This window comes from Carassius auratus, unplaced genomic scaffold, assembly GCF_003368295.1.
Source record: "Carassius auratus strain Wakin unplaced genomic scaffold, ASM336829v1 scaf_tig00216461, whole genome shotgun sequence".
Classification (NCBI taxonomy): domain Eukaryota; kingdom Metazoa; phylum Chordata; class Actinopteri; order Cypriniformes; family Cyprinidae; genus Carassius; species Carassius auratus.
Window position 1 is genome coordinate 220078 of NW_020528584.1, and position 12024 is coordinate 232101.

The window sequence follows — 12024 nt, forward strand, 5'->3', positions numbered from 1 at the left end:
ACTGCACATGCGTGATTCAGCGTGAAGCAGACTGACACACAGAGCATCTGAACCGAACTGATTCTTTTGGTGATTGATTGTGAACTGATTCTGTGCTAATGTTATGATCTCTGTCCACTGAAATGCTATCGCTTTTAATTTAAAACGGGTTATTCAAAACAATTACTTATTAAACAGATGGAATTAGAAATAAAGGCCTGCATCTAATAAAAGTGTGCTTCAAATAAAAGCCTGTTACCTTCTGCAGTTCAGGTAAATAAATGCCCCAGCTTTTATTTGAGGTAAGTACATTTCTGCTGCTATTATTATGTTTAAATGAAAACGAAATGAGGCAGTGGTATTTGATATCCTATTTCATTTTATTGTAAATGTGCAGAGCAGAAAATTGCAGTAGCCAAGACGAGCTGACTGATGTTATCAAGACGCTGCTGTTTGCAGAATTACCGGATTTGCCTGAACTACCGAGGATGCAAGTCCAAAATCAGCCTTTGTATTGAGAAACGCGCACAGACCTACATCACCAGACTATTTTCCCGGTACTTTAGACTTTAGTGTGGGGGGAAAAGTTACTGGTACAAATGTTCTGGTTAATTTCGGTGGAAACGCGGCATAAGTAGGCAGCTCTCTATGTCTTTAGACACAGTTGCTTCAATTTCTGGGAGTGTGATAGATATGTCTGTCAGCAGGACTCACTCTTGACAGTTCTGGTGTGTTCTTCCTGTAAAGTGACCAATGTGGCACCATGTGTCGCTTCCATCTCCATCACGGCCCTCTCATGTTTTTCACTCATTTCCTCGATCTTATATGAAAAACAAAAATGGTTGTCATTTAAAAATATGTATATATATATATTTTTTTTTACAAGGCACTCGGGAATATTGACTCTTTATTCTGACTGGTCATTTGAAACATTTTACAATTTATATTTGACTGTTGTCTATAAAAAAATACTGTAATACATTGTTTTAATCTTATATCACTCTGTTGGCTCTCTCTTTATTAATACCAAACCAATTTAGATTAGCACTATGTTTCATTTGAGAATTGTGGACAATTTGAATTTTCTTTGTGATCTTCCTCGGTGAACTTAGAAGCTTTTCTACTAAGTTACAAATCTACACTCACACAGATGCCACTGGTGAACAAAGATGGTTGATTGGCTGGTGTTATTTGTGTGTCAAAGTTCACAGAACTTGAATAGGGAATTTTCTTTCTTTTCTTTTTCTTCCCACTGGAAATTGTTCAGGTGAAATTTTTCATTTTTATGATTCCCATTAAAATGACATTTGCATGACAATGGATTTTGGTTGCAAAATTTAATCAAGCAATGGCGACAAAATATGCTATACTTTTTATGCATACACTAGAGTATGCATACAGTGCACATGATGCTAACTTAATAAAGTGTGTTTGTCTGTACACATACTCTGAGCATTTGTGTCAAACCGAAGTATATTTTGGGCTTAAGGGGAGAATGATTAGTGCATCATCAGACTACAAAGACATGTAACCACCTTCTGGGCTTTCTTAACCCTCATACGCCTTCATACCTTAAAGTCCTTTGTTTACAGTGCTAAAATAAATGACTCTTCCAAGGTGTGTCAATGATAATCTTGGCCTTTATACCCTGTTATTTCCTCATCTCACCTGTTCCTGGTGCTGGGAACGCAGCTGCACCAGGTGGCTGTTCTGCTGTTGCTGGAGTCGCTGTATCTCAGAGGTGCAATCCTCTACCAGTCTCTGCTGTAGGGCCTTGAGCTCCTGCTGTTGCTCCTCTTGTAGTCCTTTCAGCTCCCGCTCAAAACTCTGCTCCAGTTGGGCCTTCTCACCCTGCAGACACTCCCACCGCTGAACACTGACCACTAGAGATACAAATAATTTGCTAAAGTCAGTGAAAGTTCCTGTTTAACCTTCAAAAAATGATGATGTTGATAAATTTGCAACCCTGTCACTTTTAATCTTGGTAATTATTCTGGTGAACAAATTAAATAAAACATGAGCCGTTTTATTTTCTATTCATTAAATACGGGGTTTGTAAATAGCAAATTTGCACTTTAAAACACATCTTCATTTTTTTATCTTAGCATTCAGAAATCTGATTTGTGTGATTTTTTATTTTATAGCAAAAAAAATAATAAATGATAATCAAAATGTCACTTAATCAAAAAAAAAAAAAAAAAAAAAAAAAGGAACAGAAAAAGAAAAAGGAAAATAGATTCAGATTTAGCATATATAAATCTATCACTTAGGTTGCCAATTATAACACCAAATACTGGTTTGATAAACTAACATTTCCCATTAATTACAGTTTTCTTTTTTTTTTTTTTACCTCAGAGCCAGAGCAGACTTACCCACATCATCTCTGATCCTGGCTAACTGCAGGGACAATTCTCTCTCCTTCACGGCAGCATTCTCACTCTGAAAAATACACACAGAACCTGCAAGCTCACATGAGTGTAAGGGACAATTACGGAGAGGAATGGATTTAAAGATGTGCTCAAAGCATTGTCTAATTAGTTATCTAGTAATAATGAACAATTTAGTAATAAATTGACATGTATGAATGAATGAATCTGAGGAAAACAGATCTTGTGCATGCCTGTTTATGGATACAATTTTTAATAAAAAATACAAGTAATGTATCATTTTAAAATAAAATTAAAAAACATTATTTGCAAGCAATCATTTAAACTGCAAGAGACAATTAAATTATAGTAGAGTAAGATAAAACACATTTAGTAAAAGTGTTTGACACACACATAAGAGAGAGAAGCGCTTTCCTCTCCTTGAACAACCTGTAAACAACATTTTCTTTTACCCTAACACAAAAAAATTATTGTGCATTAGCCAGGATGCATGAGCCATTTACTTCAGCATAATAATCTATTCTTCATATTGTAAAACTTTTAATTTAAGAAGATGCACAAAACTGACCTTCTACAGACAGAAAAAAATGCTATATTTATCCTCAAGAGGTGGGCAGCATGGCCAATTTTTTTATTTATTGCAATGATGTATATCAAAATAGAGCTATTTTTAATTTATTTGATCTTTATTATTCAAAAATAATCACACCAATGCAAATAAACAATAATATAGGACTAATGCAATTTAAGAAAGGTATAGATGAAATTTTATATTTTATGAAAAAAGATTATTATAAACATCCTTAATGTTATTCATGTACAGTAGTCTAACAGCATTTCAGTAAGAAATAAAATATTGATTAAATGTAAAATAAAACTGCAGTCTCTACACTATGAATTAAATTAGATAATTGTTAAAGCTGCTTAAGTAATTCAGTCAAGAGCAGTGAGTTTTCTCTTTGTCTTATCGTTAGATTACAATTAAGGATATAAACAGCAGTAGGTATGTTAAGCTACTGTCACTTCGAAATGCATACATGGATCCAACATATTGATACATAATTATCTTTTTTATGTTTACTTAAGACACAACTGACTGTGTTTGTGTGTATACCATAAAGCATATCTACCCTTTATTATTTCACTGCCTTTTTTTTATCGCATCAACTTGTCAAAACTTTAACAGTCCTGTGGAACAATCCAGTGCAAGAGGACGGCTCAAGTGTTTTCACAGTCAACAATGAAGATTAGCACCTAAAAATGTGGATATTTGGCTGTTAAAGGGGCTCTATGTAGAATTCAGAAACTCTTGTTATTAGCGAGTGGCCAGTGGCCATTAAATGAACTGCAGCCAGCAACTTACTGCTTGTGCTCGTGCACACACTCCATAGTCATGCAAGCGAGTGATGATGTCAGTGAGTCATGTTTACTCACTGTTTTGGCCATGTCAACAGATGAGGACCATTACATTTATGAAAGCTAATATCTGATCATATATATTTTAGTACATACTAAACCAGAACCCAGAACCAGTTTCTTTCATTGTTTTATTTTTTTTTTGTATTTTTTTTTTTCAGTTGGATTCAACCATGAGCGAATTAAGTCTCCATCTATGGATCCAAAAGGATGTCATTTGATTCACTTGCATCCAGCCAAAAACTGTGATAGGCTATAGTTCAACACAGGTAAAGAAAGTTACTCTATTATCTGAGAATAAAATGACCTAATTGAGTATTTTAAGCATTTTTAATACAAAGTAATTGTCTACAAAAGACATCCGATTTATTATTATTTTTTTGTCCAGCAAATGAGAAAATACTCAAAAGTAATTAAATACATATTATTAAATACAGTATTTCAAAATTAAATACAGTATTTTAATTAAAATGCTGCCCACCTCTGGCTAGGAACAGCCTTCCAAAGAGACATACAGAATTCTTATATACACATCACAAATGCATTATGCAAGATTTGACAAGTATGGGGAAAATAAATGGAACAACACAATGTGATTCTATGTATTCGATAAACATTTTTTAGACTGCATAGGCAATTTGCAGTTTTTATTGTCCATGAAATCAGGCAGTGGTGGAGCCACTCAACCAAAATCACTCTGTAGCTGGCAAAGAAGATTTTTACAAAAATGTTTGGTAAATAAGTAATTAACAGACAGTTACAGTACAGATATGGTACAGTTATGTTAGAAGGGAATTTATAGTATTCTTAATATTTTGCCAGTCCCCAAACTCATTCCCTCAATTGGCAAATACTACCTTCCAATTCACAGCTTATAAGGACTGCAAGCCCCCTGCAGTATACTTGCATCAAACATTATCAAATACTATACCATTTGTTCCTCAAGCCTTAAAATAAACCATGGCACAGGCCTTAATCAGCACTTATTGGAGCAGCCATATCTGTAAGTAACACAAATTTACTCCACAGTGACATAAACAACCATATCTATACCGGGCATGTTTAATGATGCCACAACACAATTAAATGTTTATGATCCATACTTGAATCAATGTTAGCAAATGATACAGCATGAGTCATCATTTTGACATCCTACACTAATTCAGCTCCAAATGCCAGCTGAGATCCCACAGCATGATCTGCTGTTTTAAAACACCTATACAGACAGTGAATGCCCCTGTGAAAAGTACTATGGTAGTACCATACTACTTCTATTGTACTGAAATCTATGTTCCACTGTATTCACAAAGTACTTCAAAAGTATACCATGGTACATGTAAAAAAAAAAAAAAAAAAAAAAAAAAAGGTAGCATGGTACGCCCCATATATATATATTTATATATATATATTTAAAATAAAGTTTGTAATTTGTGCATTAAATGGAATGGCTAACATAGCAACTATTGTCTGCTTTTTACAAATCAAATTAATAATAATAATAATAATAATAAATTTTATTTGTAATGCACTTTACATTTGGACAATCTCAAAGTGCTACAGAGGATCTAAAAATCAAAGTAATTCAATATAAAAAGAAAACAGAACAACATAAAACTATAAAAACGTTCATTGAAAAGCTTTTATAAAAATAAATGTTTTTAGGTTGCGTTTAAAAGCATCAGTAGTCTGTGGGGCCCTTAGGTAGTCCGGGAGGGAATTCCACAGCCTCGGAGCAGCCGATGAAAAGGCCCTATCACCCATGCTGCAAAGTTTTGTTCTGGGAATTTGGAGGATGTTTGAGTTTGCAGAACGAAGAGCGCGTGCAGAGTGTGAAAAGGTCGGGTGGGTGAGAAGTTCCTGCAGGTAGAGGGGGGCATGTCCGTGAATACACTGATGGGTGAGGAGGGAAACGTTATACTCAATTCTCAGTGTGACAGGGAGCCAGTGAAGAGATTTCAGGATGGGGGTGATGTGTTCATGCTTGCGCACCCTCATCAGGATTCTGGCAGCGCTATTTTGGATGTATTGAAGTCTCTGGATGCTTTTGCCAGAGATCCCGATGAGGAGTGCATTACAGTAGTCCAGCCTGGAAGAAACAAAGGCATGGACGAGCTTCTCTGCATCCTCCATGCTGAGTGTTGGACGGAGTTTGGCAATGTTCTTGAGATGGAAGAATGAGGTCTTGCATAGGTGTTTAATGTGGGTGTCAAAGGTGAGATGAGGATCCATTTTGACACCTAAATTACTGACCGATGTGGAAAGGGAGATATTTTGGCCGGAAAAAGTGATGCTGGTGATGGTTGAAGTGCGAAGTTGATGTGGTGTACCAATTAAGATGGCATCAGTTTTAGAGCAATTTAACTGAAGGAAATTGAGCTTCATCCACATCTCTATCTCCTCCAGGCAGGTGGTCAGTGTGGATGTTGGTAGGGGAGCAGAGAAAGTGGAGGTTGTACTTAAATACAGCTGTGTATCATCAGCATAACAATGGAATGATATACCATGTCTACTAATGATTTTACCGAGGGGGAGCATGTAAATGGAGAAAAGTGTGGGACCCAGCACAGGCCCCTGAGGAACCCCACAGGTGACATTATGAGTGAGTGATTTGGCTTTGCCCAGGGCAACGTACTCAGTTCTGCCAGTCAGATATGAAATGAACCAGTCATAAACATTTTCTGAAAGTCCAATGGTGTATTTCAGGTGGTGTAAGAGAATGTTGTGGTCTACTGTGTCAAAAGCAGCTGTTAGATCTAGCAGGATAAGTAGTGATGGGGAACCAGAATCTGCTGCCATCAGAAGGTCATTGGTGATCCTGACCAAGGCTGTTTCAGTGCTATGACCAGGGCGGAAACCCGACTGAAATTTTTCAAACAGGTTATTTTTTTTTAAGGTGAGTATGAAGTTGTACTGCAACTGTTTTTTCCAAAACCTTTGATAGAAATGGTAGGTTTGAAATGGGCCTATAGTTGCAGAGAACTTCAGGGTCCATAGTTGGTTTTTTAAGTAGAGGGTTGATGACAGCGGTTTTTAATGTGGATGGGATATGACCAACCAGAAGGGAGTTGTTTATTATCTTGGTGATGAATGGAGAGACAACAGAGAGGTTGGCCTTCAGCAGAGTGGAAGGGAAGGGATCCAGGGCACAGGTGGCCGGCTTCATCTTTCTGATAACATCCTCCACTTCTTCCTGTGTGACATCAGTGAAAGAGCTGAAGGGCTGGACAATCTTCAATGCTGGATCTAACGTTGGAGAAGGCAGAGCAGCAGTGGTAGTGAGTTTAGACGGGATATTATTTACTTTTTGTTTGAAAAAGGTAATAAACATATTACACCTCTCCTCAGTGGTCTCAGAGTGGGAGAGTACGGGGGGTTTGAGAAGGTGGTTTATTGTTGAAAAAAGTTGTTTTGAGTTTCCAGGATTGTTATTGATGATAGTGGAATAATACCGTGACCGCGCGTCTCTCAGAGCTTCTGCATAAGCCCTCTTTTGTTCCCTATATGCCTGTTTGTGAACAGTCAGTCCAGAGGCCTTGAACCGCCGCTCAAGGACACGCCCAGCCACTTTCATCTTTCGCAGCTCGCAGGTGTACCAAGGTGCTGATCGTGTGAATGAGATGGTCCTCGATATCAGAGGGGCATGGAGGTCCAGGAGACTGCTCAGGGACTGGTTATAAAAATCCACCGAGTCAGCAACGGAAACCAAGTCAGAAAGGCCAATGGAGAGAGAGGAGATATGTTGAAGGTCCTGGACCAGGACATCCGCATTGATGTTTTTCAACTTTCTGTAGTAGATCTGTCTCTTTGGTTTGATGTGAGAGAAAGGAAGGGGCAACTCCATTGCCACAACCTTGTGATCTGAAACTCCAAGATCATAAACCTGTAGGTTACTGATGAGAGCTGAGTTTGTAATGATTAAATCAAGTATGTGTCCCTTGGAATGTGTGGGGACATCAACATGTTGTTGTAGGTTGAGGGAGTCTAGCAGCTGAACAAAATCAGCAGCAAGATGACATGAGGGGGTGTCAACATGAATATTTATATCTCCCATGATAATAGTATTGGCCGAGGTAGTACAAAGAGTAGTGAGGAGATCAGATATTTCCGGGATAAACACAGAATTTTGCTTAGGGGGCCGATAAATAAGGAGAACAGTCATTGGAAAAGGAGGCTTGCATTTAAATGCTAGACACTCGCATGAAGATGTCGCAGGCAGCGTAATGCGGGACAACTCCAGGTCCTGTCGGTGAATGACAGCTAGGCCACCACCACGGCCGGTGCTGCGAGCTGCCTCCAAGTAACTGTATCCAGGGGAACAGGCTTCATTTAGGGCAGAGAACACCTCTGGCTGATGCCATGTTTCTGTTAAACACATGAAGTCAAGTCTTTTCTCCCTAATGTGTTCTTCAATCAGTACAGATTTATTATTGATGGATTGAGTGTTAAAGAGTTCGAATTTAACCAATGACTGAGGGGTGAATCTCTGAACTGGACACAAAACATTAAAATCCACTCCTCGCAGGCTGGAATATTTGCAGGCGATATTTCAATTGTTGATAGTGACTGGAGCGGCGGCATTCTGATGACGCGTCAAGCATGCGACGGATGACCAGAGAGAAGGAATGCTTGTTGAACCATCCTGTTTGGATGGTTATGGAAGATGAATTTTCGACCAGATCCTCTATGAATATACCGCGGACGGCGAAGGAGTCCAAGTTCTTTAATGATGGGGATATTAAATCCAGGTGTGGTTGCGAGATGTAGTCCACGAAGTTGCGAGCTGGAATAGCGGAGTGCCATTCTGACCGAGAATGTCAGCCAGACAGCGCTAGTTGGCAGACAACACCAGCACAGCAGCAAAAATAGTAGTAGGTAGGTGCTCCTTGCAGTTATAAGCATAGTTTAAAAACACAGTTTAAAAATCACGGGCGAGCAGAGTGGAGAAGCGGCGAACACACAGCGCCAGCGTCCTCTCCCTCTTAAAATTGATTTAATAGAAGTTAGAATAGAACAAAAAAGATACAAAAGACACAAATTATATTTTAAAAACGCATATGGACTTTTTTTTTATTAGTGCTGTCTACTAAGCATTGCTATTACTACTGTTCATCTTAAGGATGAGGGATTTAAATAAACCAGTAGCCCAGAGGTTCTGTAACACTGTTTGTAGGCCAACAGACAACATGACACTTCACACCGTATCTTGTTGAGGAGAGGTTAACCCTACATTTCTATGATATTCTGTTCTAATATATTTACATCAAATAAAAAAAAAATATAGAGAGAGAGACTGCATAACAACATGTTTTAAATACCATTAAGAACAATGGTATTTGGTTAGGACTCTCTAGCAACCACTCAAAACAGTCTAGTGAGCACATAGCAAAATGCTAACAATCAAACAGCAATCCATTAGAAATCTCTCAGAACACTCAGTGACTGCATAGAAAAATGTAAATAACCTCTCACAACACCTTAGTAACGTCCTGCCAACCACATGGCAATATGCAAACAAGCACTCACAACACCTTAACAACAGCATGGAAACATCATGTAAACCACCTTAAACAGTCTAGTGATCACACAGCAACATGTAAAAAAACAACTACCCAGAAAATTCTAGCACTAACAACCACTCAAACAGAAACTAGCAACACCCTAGCAACCGCCCTAAATAATAAGAGGTCACACAATAACCTGCAAAAAACAACCCACAACACCTTAGAAACCAAATAGAATCCAGCCACTAACATTGTCATAGCACATTTTGCAAAAGCAACAATAACACCTTCAAATGTTTTTATTTCCAATTAGCAATGTTATTAATGTCATCTAATATCAAATACAATATGTTTTTATTTAACAGGTCAATAAAAAAATTTAAAAAGTGCAATAAAATATCAGAATTACGAGATCGCAAAGTAACAGTGGTCATAGTGGGGTGTTTCCCTCAATATACGAGCAGGTGTCACACACAAACACACACACACACACATACACACACACACACACACACACACACACACACACACACACAACCATCATCACAAAGTATATATTTTTATATATACTTACATTTTGTTCAAAAAAAGTATCACTGATTCTACTTTAGCAAACAAGTCACAGAGCAAGAAAGCAACATCACACACATTCACACACTATTCCTGCTATTGTTTTACCGTAGTATCCAAACAGCATGTAGGGAGGAGATACAGAGAAAGATTACAGCAACTCAGGTTCATGCTAGGGTAGCTTCATAAAAACCTGTCTGGGGAATACCATACGCACACCACATGAGATGAGAGAAATGAAGAGAAAGGGAGGGAGTGGAGGAAAGACGAACAGGCAGAGTGAGGGAGAATGTGAGCGAAAAAGAAAAAGAAAAATTGCTCAACAACCAGCCTTACCTCATCCTGTGTTTAACAGCCTGACTAGTGCAACAACGAGTACCGTGAGTCTGCAATTCTACATATGTTCTTCAGACAACCCCCAAGCGTCTCTCCCTCTCTCCCTCACATACACATACACACACACACACTCAAGGATGTTGGGAGGAGGAGGGGTAAATGATGAAGAGATCAAGGAGGATGAGATCAATAAAGAACAAAATAACACGTGTGCATTGTCTGACACCAAAGTCTACTAGGAATGAACATGCATTTTAATAAGCTTCCAATCAGATGAAATAAATAATTCCAGACGAAATAGGATTAAGAATTTGTTCTATATTACAGTTGTAACACAAAACACTTGTTAATTGACTTGATTATGATCTTGACATTTGCACTTTTACAGAATGTGAAACGTCACACCACATTGAGTTCTGGGAAGCTGCTTTGTTTATCCACCATACTGAGAGGACCACGCTGCCTCTCCGCTATTCATGGCAGTAATTAGATTTTCTGTCTTGATTGTGGAAAATTTCTCCATTGTTTATCATTCATGCTGCATTGAGAATTGCAATAGTAAATCTGATCTTCCTTCTGAGAGGTTTTTTTGTGCCTTTTCTATGTCTAAAAACCCCAAGGGAAGCAGGTTGCGGAAATGACTAGAAGACGCAGATAGTGAATTTATTAATAATGTCACCGATTAAACTCACTGCATGTCACTCAATAAAGTAATCATATTGATAAGTTGAAAGGTTAGATTTGGTTTCGTTTGACAATTAACATCACCTTCACGAGTGTTCTGCAAACACATACGAGCGTCATCACTGTGTCTGCCATGCCACTCTGTTCACCTTTCGGGCTTGAACTGATGGTAAAACTAAGGACATTATAAAGTGTCTTTACATTTATTTTAAAAGCTCATGATTATGGAAAGGGGCATTACATTTCTGATGAGTGCTTGTGGTGTCTGGCCAGTCTCAATGCACTGAATCAGTTGGCCAGTCAGAGCAGACTGTCCTTGTCGGAAGGAGGACCTTTGTAAAAAAACAATATGTCTGAGAAAAGCGGGGCATAGAGGCCATACAACAATGTAGAGTATTTAAAAAATAATTAAAGCATGTCAACATATTCTGTTACATTAAATACACAAAATAATGATCTTTAAAAAAATATATGACCCCTTTAAGGTGTAATTAAACAAGTTGCATTAATATTCTGGCCTCATTTGCATATATTTTAGCACATTGCTTACTACATTAAACTAGCATTTTAAAATGCTACAAAACTGTTCAAGCTTCTAGGGTTTTCATTTTAGTTGTTGTTTGTTGAAATTTAATTTCAATTTCAATTTTACTTTCAAAAAGCATCCATTTAAAAATGGATGGCACATCACATGTCCCACAAGAGAGTAATATATTGGAACACTGTTACGCCACAATAAAGGAAGCATATCACTCTGTTCCACGAGCAGCTTTGGGACGTTCTGATCACTGTCTGGTTCATCTTATACCAACCTACAGGCAGAAACTCAGCTAAACCCGTATTAAGGACTGTAAAAAGATGGACTAATTAAGGAGAGCAGGATTTACAATCTTGTTTTGACCTCACTGTTTGGAGTGTTTTTGAAGCTGCGCGCCAGATCTTCCGGAAGCAGAAAAGGAAAAAAAGCACCAGGCCCAGATTGTGTTACACCAGCCTGTCTTAAATTCTGTGCTGACCAGCTGGCCCCATCTTCACACAGATCTTCAAGAGATCACTGGAGCTGTGTGATGTCCCTTCATGCTTCAAAAGCTCCTCCATCATTCCCATCCCAAAGAAATCCAAAATTACAGGACTGTGGATTTATAACGGAT

General features: G+C 38.1%; 1 protein-coding gene across 1 annotated transcript in view; it reads right to left on the bottom strand.

Moving 5' to 3' along the window:
- LOC113098262 (microtubule-associated tumor suppressor candidate 2 homolog) overlaps positions 1-12024 on the bottom strand; it is a 38831-nt gene that overhangs the window by 6263 nt on the left and 20544 nt on the right. The window contains exons 6-8 of the mRNA XM_026263279.1: positions 2352-2418; positions 1648-1862; positions 694-799 (exon numbers count right to left, since the gene is read on the bottom strand). Of these exons, the coding sequence (XP_026119064.1) occupies positions 694-799; positions 1648-1862; positions 2352-2418 (388 nt within the window). The remainder of the gene's footprint in view (positions 1-693; positions 800-1647; positions 1863-2351; positions 2419-12024) is intronic.